At 44.9% G+C, this 19,754-nt stretch overlaps 1 protein-coding gene across 2 annotated transcripts in view; it reads left to right on the top strand.

Moving 5' to 3' along the window:
• Positions 1 to 19,754, top strand: part of Nup214 (nucleoporin 214) — an 81,382-nt gene that overhangs the window by 18,443 nt on the left and 43,185 nt on the right. For both annotated transcript variants that reach the window (XM_021185404.3, XM_021185394.3), the window contains exons 12-21: positions 1,977 to 2,430; positions 3,841 to 4,016; positions 5,433 to 5,530; positions 9,051 to 9,137; positions 9,340 to 9,489; positions 11,118 to 11,276; positions 13,471 to 13,574; positions 16,483 to 16,665; positions 17,307 to 17,380; positions 17,481 to 17,564. In XM_021185404.3, the coding sequence (XP_021041063.1) occupies positions 1,977 to 2,430; positions 3,841 to 4,016; positions 5,433 to 5,530; positions 9,051 to 9,137; positions 9,340 to 9,489; positions 11,118 to 11,276; positions 13,471 to 13,574; positions 16,483 to 16,665; positions 17,307 to 17,380; positions 17,481 to 17,564 (1,569 nt within the window). The remainder of the gene's footprint in view (positions 1 to 1,976; positions 2,431 to 3,840; positions 4,017 to 5,432; positions 5,531 to 9,050; positions 9,138 to 9,339; positions 9,490 to 11,117; positions 11,277 to 13,470; positions 13,575 to 16,482; positions 16,666 to 17,306; positions 17,381 to 17,480; positions 17,565 to 19,754) is intronic.

Here is a 19,754-nt window from a genome sequence, read left to right as displayed (position 1 = left end):
TTGGAAGAAGACATTAGTGGTTCTCTCTGTTCCCATATAGCAGCTCCAAGACTGTGGTGTAGATTGGCCAGTAGAAGTAGGGTGAGGGTCTCCACATACTCCATTCTAATCGTCCTTGGAAGAGTGGCTACAATTTCTTTAGGATGTGGCCTCAGTTTTTCCTTCTGGTCTAATCCTAATGGGTGTGGTAGTGGTTTATGTCTACATGTTTCTTTGAAGTCTTTGTCTCTTGCTAGTTTGTTCCATAGCTATTGTGTAGAAGAGGTAGCTGAGGAACCTAGAGAGTAATAGCCTTAGGTATTCTTCTAGAAGTGACAGGATGTCAGAGGTGGTGATTTCACTCTTGTGTCCTCTCTAGGCTCTTGAAGATAATGATTTCCATCTCTCATGAACACCAACTGCCATCTTAGCCTAATAGCCAAGGCCAACTAATTTAAACTGGAAGTACACGTATTTTTTTAAAGTATTTATTTATGTAGTTGAATTGATATTAGGAAGTTGGGAAAGTAGAACAAATTCTAACCCTGCCTTTTTGGGGAGCTGTCTGCCCGTGTTTCTGCATGATCACCTTAAACTTAAATGTGGACATCATTGAAATGTTGATTTTGTTTATTTATATGTTTTGATACTGGTCCTGGCTGGCCTGGAACTTATGGACATCAGTCTGTCTGCCTTCTGAGTGATGGGAGCAAAGTTGTGCAATGCTGTGCCCAGCCTGAGATGTTGATTTTGAATTTAAGCTGTAAACTTTGTTTTATGTTCTTAGCTAATTTTCATGGTCTACAATAATTGACTTTTTTTTTTTTTTTTAAATAGATAGGGTTTCTCTGTGTTTCTCTTACTGTCCTGGAACTTACTTTGTAGACCAGGCTGGTCTTAAACTCACAGAGATCCGCCTGCTTCTGCCTTCCGAGTGCTGGGATTAAAGACATGCACCGCCACCGCCACTTGTTTCTGTTTTTTTGATGCAGTCTCACAGTGTAGTTTTGGCTGGCCTGGATCTCTCTGTAGCCCAGGATGGTCTTAATTCAAAAGATTTGCCTGCCTCTGCTAGGAGTATTAGAACATAAGGCATATGCTATCATGCTTGGCTAAGTTTACATGTCTTTGATTCAAGAGATTGGATTTTTTTTCCTGTGAATTAGGCTCTCCGCTTAAATTTGTTAGCCTTGTCTTTTAAGTATGACTGACTACTTTGGTTAAAACCTAGATCCTTTGCCTCAGTTATTTTATCACATCTAAGTATTTTTTTAGGAGGTCTTTGTCTGACTTCATCATTTTTGACATTTCTAAATAGATGAAGTGGTTGTACTCTCAGACTCAACTCTTTGAGAGAGCTGCATGGAAGGCTTTCATTTATAGGACCCTATCTTTAATTCATTTGGAATTGCTTTTAAGTAGTGTTTTGAGGCAGAGCCCTGAACAGTTATTTTCTGGTTAATGAAGTACTGCAGAATGAGGTTGAGGCCTCGCTCTTTAGAGTTTGCAGTATGCAGGCTCATTGGGCTTTCCATCCATCAAGTCCTATTAGCCTGGTGCCTTTCTTTCCCCACGTTGTCTGTCTTGAGAGTTTCACATGTGCTATCCTATGGAACCCCTGCCGTGGAAGGACCAACTCTACCCACTCTTTGTTTTCTTTCTTTCTTTCTTTCTTTCTTTCTTTCTTTCTTTCTTTCTTTCTTTCTTTTTTGGGGGTGGGGGGGTTCGAGACAGGGTTTCTCTGTGTAGTCCTAGAACTCACTTTGTAGACCAGGCTGGCCTCGAACTCAGAAATCCGCCTGCCTCTGCCTCCCAAGTGCTGGGATTAAAGGCGTGCGTCACCACCGCCCTGCTCTACTCTTTGTTTTCTTTACAGGCACCATTTGCAGCCCCTCTGCCCGCCCTCCCTCCCTTATGTCCTGTCATGTGGAGCCCCAGGGTTACAGTTTACATTTGTCCTTTACATTTGTACAGTTTCTCCTTGGTTCTCGTTACAGGAAGTTTTCCTGGTACTCCATCTTCCCCTCAAGCTCCACAAAACCTGGACGCTCCAGCAACAGCCTCTTCGCCTCTTCAACCTGTGTCCGCTGCTCCCACCTCCACCTTCCCTATGCCCTCTGCTGCAGGAAGCCCTTCTGTGTTCTCCTTTGGCCCTTCATCCTTCAAGTCTTCTGCTTCTGTCACCGGGGAGCCCCCACTGTACCCCACTGGCTCCGACAGCTCCAGAGCAGCACCAGGCTCTGGCACCTCCACTTTCTCTTTTGCTCCTCCTTCCAAAGGCTCCCTGGCCTCGACCCCTGCAGTGGCTCCTGTGGCCACATCTGCTGCTCCCTTCACTTTTGGTTTTAAGTCCACCTTGGAAAGCACACCTATGTCCAGTACCCCAAACACAGGGATGAAGCCTTCATTCCCTCCCTCGGCCTCTTCGGTGAAAGTCAACCTGAATGAGAAGTAAGTCACCTTGAAAGGCCGACTTTTTGGAAGACTGGGTCCAGTAGTGCATGGTGGTCACTGAGCTAGTCACTCGAGGGCAGTACTGAACAGTCTTTCTGAAGTAGCACTTAGCAGTGGGAAATGAGCCAGTAGGAAGGCTTGTTTCTGCTCTGCAGTGGAGTCCAGAGTGACTCTTAAAGGGCGCTTCTCTAACTGTTAGAAGTTCACACTAAGTGGTTGTCTCACTTTCTCGGCCTATAAAGATAGCAGGTGTTCCTTATTTTAAGAAGGAAGCTGCCCAGAGCATGCAGCCTGGGAAGGAAATGGGACTTTTGTAGTTTTTCCCTCCTCATAGCGACTCTTGACTATCAGCTGTTTTCTGTGTGGCCAACAAGGTGACTTGAGCAGTTAGAGATACATGAGGTCACTCTCCTGCTTGCCAGTCGGTCCCCTAAGGTTTCTTGTTGCGTTTCTTTACAATTCAAACCTTTTAGCATTGGATCTGGTTTCCTCCAGATCTAGTTCCAGTCACCCCGCTCATCCTTTATTTATTTACCTCTTGGTCTTTTTTCTGTTCTCCCACTAAACTGAGCATCGGGAGGGAGTGTTCCCCCGTATTGTACAGCCTTTTCCAGTTGCAGTGGGTGTCAGAACCTTCAGTTTGGGGGTCTGCTTGCCTCATTGCCAGGATGTCCTTCTGCAGCCACACTGTCATTGCTCAGATGAGATCCATGTGTGGCTACTTCACACAAGCCACTTCTTTTTTTTATTTTATTTTTTTTAAGATTTACTTATTTATTATATGTAAGTACACTGTAGCTGTCTTCAGACTTCCCAGAAGAGGGCATCAGATCTCATTACTAAGGATGGCTGTGAGCCACCATGTGCTTGCTGGGATTTGAACTCAGGACCGTCAGAGGAGCAGTCAGTACTCTTAACTGCTGAGCCATCTCTCCAGCCCCGAGCCACTTCTTGGTATTTCATTTTGTTGGGCTGCTTGTTCTTTAACTGAGCTTGTCTACATTGGTGGATCTGACTTGGCATTCTTACTAGATCATGGTGTCCCAGAGACAGTGACTTGCTTGCTTCCCTGGTGTTCTCACAGCTCAGAAACAATCATCTTCAAAACTCATTCTCATGCTTTGCTGCACCACCCCCTTAACACACACACGCACACGCACACGCACCCCCGTACACACGCACCCCCCATGTGACAGGGTAGAAAATAGATGCCTCCTGCACTGAGTGCTTCGGCTGTGCTGCAGTTGATGAGTAGGTGGTAGCTGTGCCCTCACAAGAGTAAGCAGCACGTGTGCTGGTCTGAAAGCAGAGATAGCTTGTCAGTTTTTCTTGGCTATCACTGCTCATGCCTGGTGGGAAAGAAGCCTCTAACAGAATGTTGTGACAGAACTGCATTTCCGTTTTTAGGTTCACCGCTATGGCCTCCTCTGCACCTGTTCATAGCTCCACGAGCACACCCTCCGTGTTGCCGTTCTCCTCCTCCCCGAAGCCAGCAGCTTCTGGAACACTCAGCCATCCTACGCCTCTCCCAGCATCATCCAGCTCCATGCCTTTGAAGTCTTCGGTCTCTCCCTCGCCAGCAGGTAATAATCTCAAGCACACACGCCCTTTTAGATGGGTGGGTTCAGCAAGTCCTTGCTAATGTCGTGAGGGGAGGTTTTTTTTGTTTTTGTTTTATGAGATAGGGTTTTTCTGTGTAGCCTTATCTGTCCTGGAACTCATTCTGTAGACCAGGCTGACCTCGAACTCAGAGATCCACCTGCCTCTGCCTCCTAGTGGATAAATGGTATGCACCACCACAACTACCACCTGGCTAAGTTTTTTGTTTGTTTGTGTGCTTGTATGCTTGAATATTTTAATGTGCTGTGGTTGTGGTGCTCACTTGGTGATTCACGGTGGGTTCAGATCTGCTAGCCTTTACTTAGAGATCATGGAAATTCAAAGAAAGTGTCTTGTGCCTAGGTGCTCGCCCTCACACACAGCTGGTTACTGAGCTGCCCTTCAGCATGGAGGACAGGAGCAGCCCTCAGGGAGACTTGGGCTTACTGCTCCCGACACTCTGGAGTGCAGTTTCCCATTAGCCACTCTGAACATGTGATGAAATGGGAATAGTTACAGACAAGATCCAAGGCTTCTGAAACACCAACCCTGCCTTCCTGTCACATGTCTTCCAACCTGGTTGCAAAAGTATAAATGCTGTGCTCGGTTGGCACCAAGGCGCAGTGCATCCTAATAGTTTACATTTTTGCTTATCTCTTTCTTCCTTTTTTGTAAAAATTTGAAAATATTTGAGAGTTAGTTGCAGACATTGGGAAACACTTGACCTCTAGCTAGATACATGGGTGCCTGTAACCTAAAAGCCAAGGGCATTACACTCAAGAGTCAACAGTCAACTCTAGAGTCCCTGACATATTTCTCCAGTGGTCTCACAGCTGGGTTGGTTTTTTTTTTTTCCCCTCCCTTTTTCTGTTCATCTCATTAGCATAGACAAGAAAATCCCCAGCTTAGTGGTTTCGGGACCATCCCTGTTAGGGTTGGATTATTTCCACATGATAGAATTCAGGTTGAAGATTTGACCACATGGGAGATGTTCTTCACCAAGCATGCTGTTCCTCAGGCCAACTGTAAAACTGTTTGAGTTTGGGCTTGTGAGGGCTTTTGCTGTCTTTCTTTTCCTATGTGTATGTGCATGTGTGTGAGTGCAGTTACTTGGGTAAATCAGAGGTGCCCGATCCCCTAGAATTGGAGTTATAGGCAGGAGCCTAAAGAGACCTTGTTCTTAAATCCTCCCTGCCTGAGCCTCCTGAGTGCTGGGAGTGTAGGTGTGCTTCACCAGGCCCAGTTTGGTCATCCTTCTTTAATACAGATGGTAAAAGTGGAGCCAGGGACAGTGTCAGATGGTAAAAGTGGAGCCAGGGACAGTGTCAGATGGTAAAAGTGGAGCCAGGGACAGTGTCCGCTGTAAGCCACTGACAGACACCATTGCTCCTTTGCTGTAGCTGGCCGCTCCACTCAGACTGCACCAAGTTCAGCGCCCTCCACAGGGCAGAAATCACCCAGGGTAAACCCTCCAGTGCCAAAGTCAGGTTCTTCTCAGGTAAGTTGAAATTTCCTTGATACACTTGCATGTTACTGACATGGCCTTGTGCTTTAGAATTCAGACATGGAGACAGTAATTATAACTATAGGAGACACTGAAGTCAACACGTACTCATAAAAGCAATTACCTGTTTACTTTCTTTCTCCAGACATGGTCTCACTATGTAGTCCTAGCTGACCTGGAATTTACTCTGTAGACAAGAAGGCTGGCCTTGAACTCGATCCTTTGCCTCCTGAGTGCTGGGATTAAAGGCATGTACTACCATGCCCAACCTTTATTCAGTTTTTTGTTTTTTTAATTTATTTATTGTATGTATGAGAGTACACTATCTTCACACACAGCAGAAGGCATCAGATCCTATTACAGATGGTTGTGAGCCGCCTCACAGGCCCTCTGAAAGAGCAGTCAGTGCTCTTAACCACTAAGCCATCTCTCCAACCCCCTCTACTTAGCTTTTTTAATTCAAAGTAATTTATTTAGAAAGAAGTTCATGGCCTAGAGAGATGGTTCAGAGGTCCTGAGTTCAATTCCCAGCAACCACATGGTGGCTCATAACCATCTATAATGAGATCTGACGCCCTCTTCTGACCATGGTGATAGAACATTGTATACATAATGAACAAATCTTAAAAAAAAAAAAAAAGAGTCTATGTGGTATGTGTACAACTCAGTTGTCATCAACTAGTATACCTTGGTAACCAGCAAATAATTTGACAAAGGAAGCATTACCAAGATCTCAGGGCTATTCCTTTTGAGCCCTGGCTTTAGGTCTTCATTCTTGCCAAGAATCATTCACTCTTTTGTTATCTAACAGTATGCAGATTAATTTAGCCAGTTTATTGATTTCTATCAGTAGATTGAATAATTTTAATTCAATGTAATTCAGTAGATTGCACATGTAGTTTTACTATGTTCCTGATGTCTATTTATCTCTGTTGCTGTCTGGAGTCGATGATTTATTGTGGGTACTGCTGAGCAGTTTCCAGCTAAAGCTATCCTGAGTAGCATTGCCCGGTCAGTGTGGTTGATGTCTTCTAGTGAATATATGTGCACCTTTCTTTGGGGTTTAAGCTTAGTCATTGGATGGCTGGACCACAGACTGCACATGTCCCTTAGCAAATTGTCACCCATGGTTGACACTTTCATCCTGTCCTCAGTTTTTCCAGGTTTGGTATTTTCATCTTACATTGTATTTGGGTTTTTTGTTTTGTTTTTGTTTTTATTTAACTCATTTTCCTAGTGATTAGCAAAATTGAGTTTCGTTTCATTTGAATTTTAGCCATCTGTGATTTTTTTTTTTTATATATATAGTCTCTTAATGTTCTTAACATTTTTCTGCTGGTTGGTATCCTAGTTTGATTTCTGTTGCTGTGATAAAACACTAATCGAAGTGCCAGGCTGTGGTGTCACACACCGTTAATACCAGCATTTATGAGGCAGAGTCAATTCCAGGACAGCCAGGGCTTCATAGAGAAATCCTGTCTCAAAAACCCAAAACAAGGGCTGGAGAGATGGCTCAGTGGTTAAGAGCACCAACTGTTCTTCTGAAAGTCTTGAGTTCAAATCCCAACAATCACATGTCGGCTCACAACCATCCGTAATGAGATCTTATGCCCTCTTCTGGTGCATCTGAAGACAGCTACAGTGTACTTAGATATAATAATAAATAAATCTAAAAAAACCCAAAACAAAAAACATACAAAAAAAATCTACAGATTTAGGGGAGGAAAGGGTTTATGGGTTTCCCATTCAAGGTCCATTATTGAGGAATCAAGGCAGGCTCACTTACTGTTCCACACAGCACCACCTCTGACCAGGGAACTAACTTCACAGACAAAGAAGTACAGTGGGACCATGGAGGATGCTGCTTGCTGGCTGGCTCTCAGCCTGGCTTGTCCTTAGCTTTCTTTCTTTCTTTTTTTTTTTTACCCTCTTACCCACTGAGCCATCTCACCAGCCCGTCCTTAGCTTTCTTATACGGTTCATACCACCCACCTATGGCTACTAGTGCCGTAGTAGACTGGACCCTCCTTCCCTAGACAATCCCCACAGACATATTCACAGGCCAGTTTGAACTATGTAGTTCTTCAGTTTAGGCTTTCCTCTCAGGTAACTCTTAGGCTCCATCCTGACGATTAAAGCGAACTGATGGTCTTAACTGATCTTTCATGTGTGTTGCATACAGTGGAATGACGATAGGGTTTTGTGCATGTTTAACATGCACTCTACCACTGATCTGTGCCATATGTAGTTCTTCAGAGAGACACAAACACACAAGAAAGCATATACAGAACACTCTCTTTGTATTACCTATTTATATAAGATCTTTATTTTAATATAACTGAATTTTTTTAAAATTTTTATTTTGCAGCCCTGGGATTGAACTAGATAGGGAACTACCTATCATTGAGCTATAATGCCAACCTAGTTCTTATGTGTTACAATAAGTGCTTTTCACATAATGCTTTTTAGAATTGCATTTATTAGTGTGTATGGTATGTGCACGTGAGTGTGATGAGGTCAGTGAAGCCTTGGGTGTCCCTCTCTGTCACTTGCTTCAGTGAGACAAAGTATTTCACTGATTCCTGGAACTAGGTAGGCAGCCAGTATGCTCCAGAGAGCCTCTTGTCTTTACCACCTAAGCTCTGGGCTCTGTGCACCCCTGGTCACACCCAGGGAAAGGCATTTGAACTCAGGTCCTCATGCTCACACAACAAGCATTCTTATTCACTGAGCCATCTCCCCAGTTTCTCATGACTTGTTTTAGGAATCATTACCAATTTCAAATTCAGGAAGATTTTCCTATGCTGTCTATAGCTTTGAGACTTACTTGTATTTAAGTCAGTAGCCATCACCTCATCTTGTTCTTGAGGCTTTAATGTTCTGTCAGTTTCCCACTTGAACATTCCAGGAGCAGGAGTCCTGCGTTTTCCTGTTGTACCTCCCATCCTGGGTCCTTCCATCCCAGCACACATGCGTGCTTTGTTAGTTTATAGCACAGTGCCCAGCTTATGGGCATCTGCTAGGTGGCTGCTGTTTGCTGACTGCTCATGCAGTCTAAAACCATGTCAGGGCCCATCAGACTTTCCCAGCCCTTGCCCAGCACTGACAGACCAGGGCTTTGCATACGCGCAGGAACAAAAGCCCCCCCCCCCCCCAGGTCCACTTGCTTCACTGACAGTACTATCTCTGAGGGAGAACTTTGTTGGCTGTTTTTGAGCTCCTCATTCTTCAGTTTTATCTGTTACTCTCCAATAGAAATGGTTAGTAGGTTTACTTCTTACTGTCTGTCTTGTCCCTGAAGAAGTTTCTTGAGTAAGGATGTCATAACTGGCTCATGGTTTTCACTGTGTAGAATGAATGCATCCTCTACAAATTGGAGACCCAGTGCACTCAGTTCAGAAGAGTGGTGACCCACAGTGCATGAGTGCTCCCTATGATGGCCCAATGGGGTTGCAGCTACAAACTAGAGATGACCGTGTAGAGCTCCTCCTGATGCCTTTGCCTTCCATTTCAGGCCAAGGCACTTCAGCCTCCTGTCACAGAGAAACAGAGGCCTCAGTGGAAAGATTCAGACCCCGTGCTGGCTGGGATTGGAGAGGAGGTGAGTTTGTGGCATGAGCATTATTCTTATAATAGCTCTGTCAGTGAGACTGGAGGGGTCTTAAGATCAGCTACCTGGACTGCCATTCCTCTAACATTAGGTCCTGGCCTGGACCCTGTTTAGGTTTGCCCTGAAAATGTAGAAGCAGTGCCCTTTCTGCTGCCGTTCAGAACAAGCTTTCTCTCTGTTTATGGTCTCACAGATTGCACACTTCCAGAAAGAACTAGAGGAGTTAAAGGCCCGGACCGCCAAAGCCTGCTTCCAGGTTGGCACCTCAGAAGAGATGAAGATGCTGCGGACAGAGTCAGATGACTTGCACACCTTTCTTTTTGAGATTAGAGAGACCACAGAGGTTTGTATCAGTGGGAACCTTTCCTGAGTAAAAGGAGGCTTTTAGAAACTGCTGTTAGCCGGAACATTGATAATGAGCCCTTATATTTTCTGAGGACCCTCAGCTCGGCTGCAGTGTTTCTCCCGCAAAAGCCTGAATTCAGACTATCAGAACTGATGCTTACCAGAGCTTGTCTAGCTGTCTGTTTCCATTTCCCCCTCTGTAAAAGGGATCACCTACCATCTTTACCTCTTTAGCACATAAAAGGCACTCCATAAACGTTGGTGATAGGTTTTTTTTTAAGAGTTTCCTTTATGGTATTGGGGTAAGATAATGATATTTTGGAGCATGTACATACAAAATGTCAAGTGTTTATTTCTGAGAGTGTTATTTACTGTTCTCTGCTTACTGAGTACTTTTATCAGGCCAGGCTCTGTGTTTTACCAAGGTCAACTCATGAGTTCTCACAGATTTCTGCCGGGGGAAGTTGTGACCCTCTCCATTTTGTACCTTAGGAAGACAAGTGAGCCAGGTGTAGTGGCGCACGCCTTTAATCCTAGCACTTGGGAGGCAGAGGCAGGTGGATTTCTGAGTTTGAGGCCAGCCTGGTCTAAGGAGTGAGTTCCAGGACAGCCAAGGCTATACAGAGAAACCCTTTCTGGAAAAAAACAAAAAGAAAAAGAAAAAGAAAGGCAAATGAGTTTTTAAAAGGATTTGGCAGACATATTGTCATGTGTCTCCAGTCTTCTGGTCTAAACAACAGGCTTAGAACGAGAAAGTCCCTCGTGGATTGTGAGTTCTGTCTCTGCTCTTATTTTCTACATTGTCAATCTTCAGAAGTTAAGGTTTTAAAAACAGGAGAAAGGGTAATTAAAAACAGGAAAACTGGCCAGGCATGGTGGCGCACACCTTTAATCTTAGCACTCGGGAGGCAGAGGCAGGCGGATTTCTGAGTTCGAGGTCAGCCTGATCTACACAGTGTGTTCCAGGCCAGCCAGGCCCATGTACTGAGACCCTGTCTTAAAAATAATTTTTAAAGCTGGGCACACACCTTTAATCCCAGCACTTGGAAGGCAGAGGCAGGCAGATTTCTGAGTTCAAGGCCAGCCTGGTCTACAGAGTGAGTTCCAGGACAGCCAGGGCTACACAGAGAAACCCTGTCTCGAAAAACAAAAAACAAACAAACAAACAAAAATTAATAAATGATAGAACATGTTTATACAACCCCCAACACAAAACAAAACAAAGTAAAACAAAAGCTGAAACTATAGGAAAGCAGTTTTGAGCATGGGACAAAGAAAGTTTTAAACTGGGCTGGTGAGATGGCTCAGTGGATAAGAGCACCCGACTGCTCTTCCAAAGGTCCGAAGTTCAAATCCCAGCAACCACATGGTGGCTCACATCCACCTGTAATGAGATCTGATGCCCTTTTCTGGTGTGTCTGAAGACAGCTACAGTGTACTTACATATAATAAATAAATAAATGTTTTAAAAAAAAAAAAAAAGAAAGTTTTAAACTGACTGAGATCTTCACCATTTAAATAGTTGGCATTTATCCGACTGGGTCCACATAGAGGGTTTCTTGTTGTTGTGTGTTTGTGCTGTGGCTGTACAGCAGTTGCATTGTTCCCTCTCTGGGCCTCTTCCAGTCTCTTCATGGAGACATAAGCACTCTGAAGACGACCTTGCTGGAGGGCTTTGCTGGGGTCGAAGAGGCCAGAGAACAGCACGGAAGAAATCATGACTCTGCCTATCTCCACCTGCTTTATAAAAGACCACTGGATCCCAAGAGCGAGGCCCAGCTCCAGGTAGGCGGGAGAAGCCTGTCTGTCAAGAAGCGTTCAGAAGCAGTGAGCTTGCGTCCATGGATGTGGTTTTGAGTGGGTATGAGTGCTGTCTCCTCAGGAAATTGCTGATTTTCTGCTAACCGCTGGCTGTGCTTTTCCATAAATTTACTTGCAGCAAAGAAACTGGTACACTTTTTTAAAATATAATTTAAAATTTTTACTTTAAAGATTTCTTTTAAGTCTTGACTTTGATAAAGTCCTTTGTTAAAATAGGTATTCATAAATCAAATGAAATAATAATAAAAAAATCATAATATCACTGTGGCACCCTTCCCGGTGGTCTGTAGGTATTTTTAGACATTATTTCCCTCTGCGGAAGCAGCTGGAAACACTGTGTTAGCACATGCCTCACACTCAGGAGATAGAGAAGGAGACTGCTGAGTTGAGGCCAACCTGGGCTTTCCTAAATGAAGACAAATACAAGAACAGCATGCAGACCGCAGCTGCTCTCCAGTGAGAGCTCTTGGTTCCTCAGAGAGATGGTGCATCCTGAGCTAAGAAGGTCTGGCCTGAGCTCATGCTGGCTGGGGATAGTGCCGTCAGAGCCTCTGACTGGAGCTCTGTCACCTGCTGTGCTGTAGCACTTACATTTCTCTTTAGCTACTTGGCTTTTGTTTGCCTCTGTGTGCACGGCTCATCATGGAGTCCAGAGGGGTGCGTAGGCATCCCTGCTTCTCCTCACTTCAGACATGGTCTGTGGGTTTGGTGAGGGCCTCTGTACAGAGGACTTAGGCCTTAGGCCTCTGTTCCTGGTTTTCTATCCCATGCCCAGGAGACCTCCCAGCACCTGGAGGGTGAGAGAATGGCTCTTACAGAGGTGATCTCTTGGGATCACTGACTGCTCTTTCTCCTCTGTGGGTGTTTCTTGGCAGGGCTTTTCTCAGACTGCAGCCCCCCCACACAAAGCCCTTTGCCTCTGTTCCAGTTGCCTGGCCTAGAGGAAAGCATTGAGCTTCCACACTGAGAAAAGAGTAATTGTCGTCTTGACCATGCTAAATAGGTAATTGCAGGAAATAGAATTAGCCACTTACCACATACAAAGCAGGGGTGGTGCTGCAGTGCAGACTGCGGCTCATAACTAACAGAGCCTGCGCCATGCCCTTAGCCCCTGTGCTACAATCAGGAAGGTGGATGTACAATTTTCATGTGGGGTATATTGCCATGGGACCACAGATGACAAAGTGGAAGCGACTGCAAAATGTTGCAGCAGGCCTTTGAAGAAGGTGCTGCTCCACCCAGTTGGCACGTGTTCGGAAGAAAGGGCATCAGCTGGTGCAGGCCTGAGGTCATGGCTGAGGTGGGTGAAAGAAAGCTTTCTATGGTCATTAAATGCCTTTGAGGCGCTGCCTCCCTGGATTCAGCTTGGCTCTTTCTAAATGACACTTTCTGTTTTATGGTTGAGAGAGAGCACTTTTCTCAGAATGTGTGAAATACATTTCCCCACAGTCAGATAGATGAGTGCCGGGTGTGAAGAGCCTCCTGGGCTGTTCGCAGTGCCTGTATACTTAGTTGATTAAATAATTAGCTCCATTTTTAATTTTTGAGTGAAAACTTGTATAGCCATGAAGGTTAGCTGTGCCCCCAGCTGAAAGAGTGTTATTACAGGCTTAGCAGCCTGTTGGAGTTTTAGAAGTGGTGAGTTAGCTTCCAGTATGGATAGCATTGTGTATTTTTGAATAGTGCTCCTCAAATGGTGAGGAGGCCTGTATGTTCTGTGCTATGAATATCTAGGGTCAGAGTTATTCCCAGCACCAATTGTTGAATCAGCTTGTCTACTTGACAGTTCATTTCATAATGGGGGAGGAGAACTAAATGGGTGCACTGTGAATGAGCATAGTGGGCCGCTCCTGCAAGTCCCACCCTTCCCAGGGGCAGCAGGGGAGAGGAAGTGGGTGCGTCTGTTCCTCTCGTCCTCTCACCCTGTCTCTGCTCCATCTCTGTTATACTTCTGCAGAAATGGAATTTCCGTTTTTCATTTTATTAAATGGCTTTTATTTAATGGATATATTAAAACCTAGTGTTTTCTTTGTTCATACAGTTCTCAATATAGAAATATTTCAAGATTATTTTTGAATACTTTAATGCATCTTCCCCCCAGCTACCCAGCTAGCTACCAGAACAATGAATCGTTTGCCTTTTAATTTTTCTCTTGTAGGAAATTCGCCGCCTTCACCAGTACGTGAAATTTGCTGTCCAGGATGTGAATGACGTCCTAGACTTAGAGTGGGATCGGCATCTGGAGCAGAAGAAGAGACAGAGGTGAGGGAGAGGACATGTTGTAGGAGCACGAGTAAAAATCTCACAGTCACCTTTCCTCCTGCTTAGCCATTTCACCTTTACATGTGTCGTTTACAAACCCTGAGTGGTGGCCTTTGTAATTTATATAAATGAGTTTGCATCATATCTTATGCATGGAATTTTAAAATGATAACTTGAATTTTAACTGGGTGTAATCCAAGCGCTTGGGAAGCAGAGGCAGGTGAATCTTTGAGTTCAAGGCCAGCCTGGGCTATACGGAGAAACCATGTCTCGAAAAACAAACAAAAGAGTATGCATTTTGTAAGGGTTAAGAGTAGCTCAAGGATAAGGCAGTTGACTTCTGTGTGTCTATACCACATGTTCAATGTCTAGCATCACAGAAAAGCCCAAACATCAAGAAGGTATATGTTACACTTTGTTGCCACAGATAACATGTTCTTGAGGAATCACATTGAATGATTTTTATCTTGTATCAAACGTATAAAATAATTGAAAAGCATTTCAGATGTTTTCAGTGGGAAGGTACAGGTGTTGGAGAGAGGAAGCAGATCTGTGGGGATTCACAGAATCACCACACAGCTTCACCCTGCTGCCAGGGTGTGTGACAGTCCCACTGTCTCCAAGACACACTGCCAACTGTGTGCAGGCTTCAGTTATCCTGTGAGCCTGCTGCATTGCTGAGCTGCACGCCCTTATCAAACATGCCTAGGCCAGCGAGTTCCCAGTTAGTCATAACCTGGCTGCAGTGTCTAAGTCCATTATGCATATCTTGTACATAACTGTTCTACAGGATAATTTATATGTTATGTGTCTGTGGTGTACATTGTAATATTTTGTGAAATGTAAGATTATTTCAATATTATGTGAAATGAAATATGGATGATAAAACCAACCACCCAAGTGTCATGCCAAGGAAAGACATCAAATAAACCTAGAACAATGGAAAAAAAGAGAATTCCCCATGGGATTGGATAGGATGGCTCAATGGTTAATTGTGCTGGCTGATCTTCCAGAGGACCTGAGTTCAATCACCCACATTGGGTACCGCACAGCTGCTTGTAACTCCAGCTTCAAGGAATCTGACCATCTTCTTTGCACAAGCTCTGTGTGTTCATAGTGCTCATACACTCTGACACTCTAAGTAAACAAACCTTAGAAAACAGAGACCAGTCCTCTTGTACACTTGTTAGTTTTCCAAGTTGTCCTTTTGAGAAAATATTTTTCTCCCCCCGCCCCCACACACACACACTTTGTTTGTTTGTTTGATTAGCTTTTTGAGAAATGCTCTCACCATTTATTGTCCCAAAGGCCTTGGATGCTTGGCATTCCTCCTGCCTCAGTCTCCCAAGGGCTGGGAATGTAAGCATGAGCATGAGGGGAAAATGTAATTAATGTGGCTGTTTAAAGTGATGCTGAAGACAGGCGAGCTTGCAGCTGCCTGTCGTGGTCTGGTTTGTGCTTGTGCTTTGTAGAAGGAATAGAATGCTGTGTGATGAGAAGAGGAAGTACTCAAGAAAACCGAGAGAGTGCTAGCTCTCATCCATGTTGCTTTGCCTAGAAGTAGGCTTTCTGAAACTGCACATGCTACCAGAAACGAGCTTTCTTTACTGTTACCGCCCCAGCCATTTCCTTGCTCCACGGCACTGATCAGATCCCTTTCCACAGAGCTCAAGTTCACTCACTTGGCTGCCTTGTTCTTCTCAGTGGGTCCGAGAAAAGGAAATAAAACTGAAAGTTTCTGTTGAACATCAGCAGTTTTCATTCTGATCGTTCTGTGCTGAGAGACTGATGCCTAGACAGGCAGCAGCAGACAAACTATGTGGCTTGTACTTGTTTTGAACTACCCATTTTTGGTTGTTTGGTTTTTTTGTTGTTTTTTTTTTTTTTTCAATTTTTTATTAGATAATTTCTTCATTTACATTTCAAATGCTATCCCCCCAAAAAAAATCCCCTATACCCTCCCCCTGCCCTGCTCCCCTACCCACCCACTCCCACTTCTTGGCCCTGGCGTTCCGCTGTACTGGGGCATATAAAGTTTGCAAGACCAAGGGGCCTCTCTTCCCAATGATGGCCGACTAGGCCATCTTCTGCTATATATGCAGCTAGAGACATGAGCTCTGGGGGTACTGGTTAGTTCATATTGTTGTTCCACCTATAGGGTTGCAGACCCCTTCAGCTCCTTGGATACTTTCTCTAGCTCTTCCATTGGGGGCCCTGTGTTCCATCCTATGGATGACTGTGAGCATCCACTTCTGTATTTGCCAGGTGCTGGCATAGCCTCACAGAAAACAGCTATATCAGGGTCCTTTCAGCAAAATATTGCTGGCGTATGCAAGTGTCTGCATTTGATGGGATGGATCCCCGGGCCCATTTTTGTTTTATTTGTATATTTTTCTCAAGCTAAAAGACATTTTTGTCAATGCTCAAAGGTTTATAATGACAAACAAAAGAATCTCTGACTTTAGACCTGCCACCCAGCAGCAACCATTGAACTGTTTCATTCTTAAGGAAAACCTCTCCGTTCTCTGCCAGCACCTTGTCTCAGTCAGCAGTCAGTGACTGGGATGGGACCCACACACTTCCAGCCTGCCTTATTGAGTGTAACTTGCATACAGAAAAGCCCAAGTCACAAGTGAGCACAGGAGGGTTTGCCCTGTTGTTGGCTCCTGTCTTCCTCCTACTGCGTCCTTCCCAATGCTCCAATATTGTGCAGTCTGTACTATGGCCTGCTATAGACCCTCTTAGTCTCGCTCGTTCTCAGGTGATTCTCACGCCTCTCTTACTTCCTAGTATCTCTTGATGTTTCAGCTTCTCTGTTTTATTAATTTCCCTGTTAGAATTGCAGCTTCGTATGGGGTGGGGTAGAAGGGAGCCACTTGTGTCTAATTCTTTCCCTTGTTGCCACTAGGCGCCTAATTGTGCCAGAACGAGAGACACTTTTCAACACGCTAGCCAACAACCGGGAGATTATCAACCAGCAGAGGAAGAGGCTGAATCACCTGGTGGACAGTCTGCAGCAGCTCCGTCTCTATAACCACACGGCCCCGTGGAGCCTGCCCTCAGCGCTCTCAACTCAGAACAACAGTCATAGGTATGCAGGAGATGGCTGGTGGGCAGGGAGCACGTGAGCATGTGAGGTGGCCTTAGAGTGACTCAGGCAGTCCTGTGCCTCTCAGCATGTTGTCCTGGTCAGGTTCCTCACCCCCTCTCACCTCCAGTTCTTTGACTCAAGTAGGGGTGACAGTGGCTGCCTTCCAGGTGTGTGTAGGCCTGTGTCTGTAAGGCATGGAGTGTGGTGTCTGATGATGAAGTGGGTGCTCAGGCCATAGCAGTCTGCATAGTAACACTGAAGCGGCTGAACCGACAGGAGCTAACATGACTTACATTTGCTAACTTCCCTCAGAAGCCCAGATTTGCCATTCAGCTTTAGAGTGGACATGTGCAGATCTTTGCAGTTAGCCAGTTTACCCGGAACTTAACCCTGATGGTGTCATGGTTCTGCTTTCAGCAAGTGTGGGCTTTAGTGGTTCTTTTTGCTAAGGCACCAGTATTAGGCTTAGGGCAGGAGTGTGTGGCGTTGAAGTCGTTGGCTTTCCTTTCATGTGCTGATAGGTAGCTTGTTTCTATAGTGAATGGTCTCTGCTCTCTTGGGCTTAGATATTAAGAAGAGTGTATACCACATAGCTTCAGCCTTCTTGTGGTTGGTTTGGATATAACACTGCCCTGTTTCAGTTTTGACAGTGACCTTGAATGCCTGCTAAAAACTACCATTGAATCTCACACCAAGCCTTCTCCCAGAGTGCCAGGTGAGTGCTACCCCGCAACCTCCCAGCATAGTTTGTGATCTAACCTGGCTCGTCAAAACTAAAGCCTGAAACATTTGTGGGTTGGTGAATTGTTTTGTAGGTAAATTGTCCCCGGCGAAACAGGCCCAACTGAGGAACTTCTTGGCCAAAAGGAAGACCCCACCAGTGAGGTCTACTGCTCCAGGTAGGGAACTAGACCTGGGGTTTCCAGCACTGGCTGTGCAGTGCTAGCACACACTGGAGGTGGATAAGTTGCACAGATCCCCAGAGTCTGCTAGAGTCTGAGCATGGGAAGAAGCAGGTCGTGTATTTTGGATGACACAGCTCAAGGTGAATCTTTGCACTTTGACATCATGCAGTCCCCAGGTCACATGGTGATGGTTAAGAGTGGCATGGGATGGACTGAGCTGGAGTTAAGACTCAAGCCTTATTATGAGTTTTTACCAACATTACATTGGAGAAAAGTCTTCTTACAAAGGAAACTAGAGGTTAGGCAGCTAATACTTGCTAAGGGACTGGGATGTAAATGGCCCAGTGAATAAAGGCGTATGTTGTCAAGTCTGAAGATCGGAGTTCAGTCCCTAGGACACACACAGTGAAAGGAGAGAGATGACTCATCTTTTGACCTCTACTTGTACGTTGTGGCATATGCACACGCATACACACCACAGTAAATAAATATACTAATATAGCTTTAAAAACTTACTGAAAAACTACAATATTAGAGATGAAAGGTCTTTTAAATTTTTATCTAAAATTCCTTAATTTTTTTTTTTTTTAATCAGTGCTAGGGATGAAACCCAGAACCTAGCACATGCCAAGGGGTGTCTACCTATACCACTAAGCTACATCTTATTCCTTGCATATAGCCCAGGATAGCCTGGAGTTCACGATGGAACTGTGTGTAGCTGTGTGTTTAATTTTCCAAAGCCAGGCTACATTTTGCCATTGCCCTGGTGATTTTTTGCACTGCGTCTGACCTCCAGCACAGTGGTGCAGTTGTAAAGGGTTTTGTTTGCCAATCTCTGCCTTTTAGTCCTTTCCTCTTGGAGCTGCTTCCTAAGTCTTCTGCCTACAGAGGATTTTGCCAGATACTTTTCCATGGCCACCTCTGCTCAAGCCACCACTTTTTTGGGAAAGGGAAACATAAGCACACAAGTATAGTGATGGGTATGCTGAGCCATGGCTGCCTTATGACAGTCAGACATGTCAGTGTTCTCCTGTATCACTTCCTTGAGACACGGCCTCTGAACTGGAGCTCACAGTGCCATTGATCCCCATGTCTCTGCCTCCTTCTCATGATAGGCACAGGGCCGCACACGAGCGCCTGCTTTTCACATGGGTGTCTGGGCATTTTAGTTCAGGCCTCGTGTTTGCACAGCATGGACTGCTGGCCACTGAGCCATCTCCCTGGCTCCATTAGGCCACCATTTCTGTTGCAGCTTCTCACATTCCAAGGCTTTGCCAAACTGTTGTACTGTCAGACCTTCCAGGTCTGTGATACTATCTTAGGTTTTTTTGTTGCTGTGTAAAAACACATGATGGAAATCAACTTGGAAGGGAAAGAGTTTATTTCATCTTATAGCTTGTGGTCTGTCATCCGGGGAATTCAGGTCAGAAATCAAGATAGGCCTCTGGAGGCAGGACCGGATGCAGAGACCATGGAGGATTGTTGCTCCTGACTTGCTCCTCATGTCTTGCTTAGGCTGGCTGCTATATAGCACCCAGGATCGACAGCTGGTGGGTGGCTGTGCCCACAGTCAGCTGGGCCCTCTCACATCAATCATTGATCAAGAAGATATTCCCACAGGCTTGCCTATAGGCCAAGCCTATGGAGGCATTTTCTCAGTTGTGGTTCTCTCTTCCAATATAATTCTAGCTTACGTCAAGTTGACAGAAAACAACAACAAAAACCCACCCAACCAGGACAATCAGCAGTACCTGTTATCTGCCACTAACACTACCATAATCAGACTTCTCTTCTACAGTAAACCTTTCCTGTTGTTTAAATTCATTGAACATCTGCCTGATGATGACTTTGGGACACATCCTTGTATTAGAAAACCATTGCAGTTACCCAATCTTGTTAATCTCCATTTATTGCTGGGGGTGACCTAAAACATCCTTACTTACACATCCTTAGTTCACATATCTGACTGTATCTTTCTGATGGAGTTCTTAGATGTGAGGTGTGATTGCCTGTCTTGTGCTAGGTAGTGATAAGAGTAGCAAGGTCTGACCACTCAGAGTTTGAATGAAGAGAACGTAAACATTACATTGAAGCTACACATTACACTTGTTCAATGACAGCACACATGCTAGAGAGGATAGCTCGGGGCGTGGACACTTGTTTTGTTTTGTTTTGTTTTGTCTT

This window comes from Mus caroli, unplaced genomic scaffold (assembly GCF_978045245.1).
Source record: "Mus caroli unplaced genomic scaffold, Mus_caroli_1 scaffold_2, whole genome shotgun sequence".
Lineage (NCBI taxonomy): Eukaryota > Metazoa > Chordata > Mammalia > Rodentia > Muridae > Mus > Mus caroli.
The sequence above is the reverse complement of the archived record's forward strand: the minus strand, read 5'-3'. Positions and strand labels throughout refer to the sequence as shown.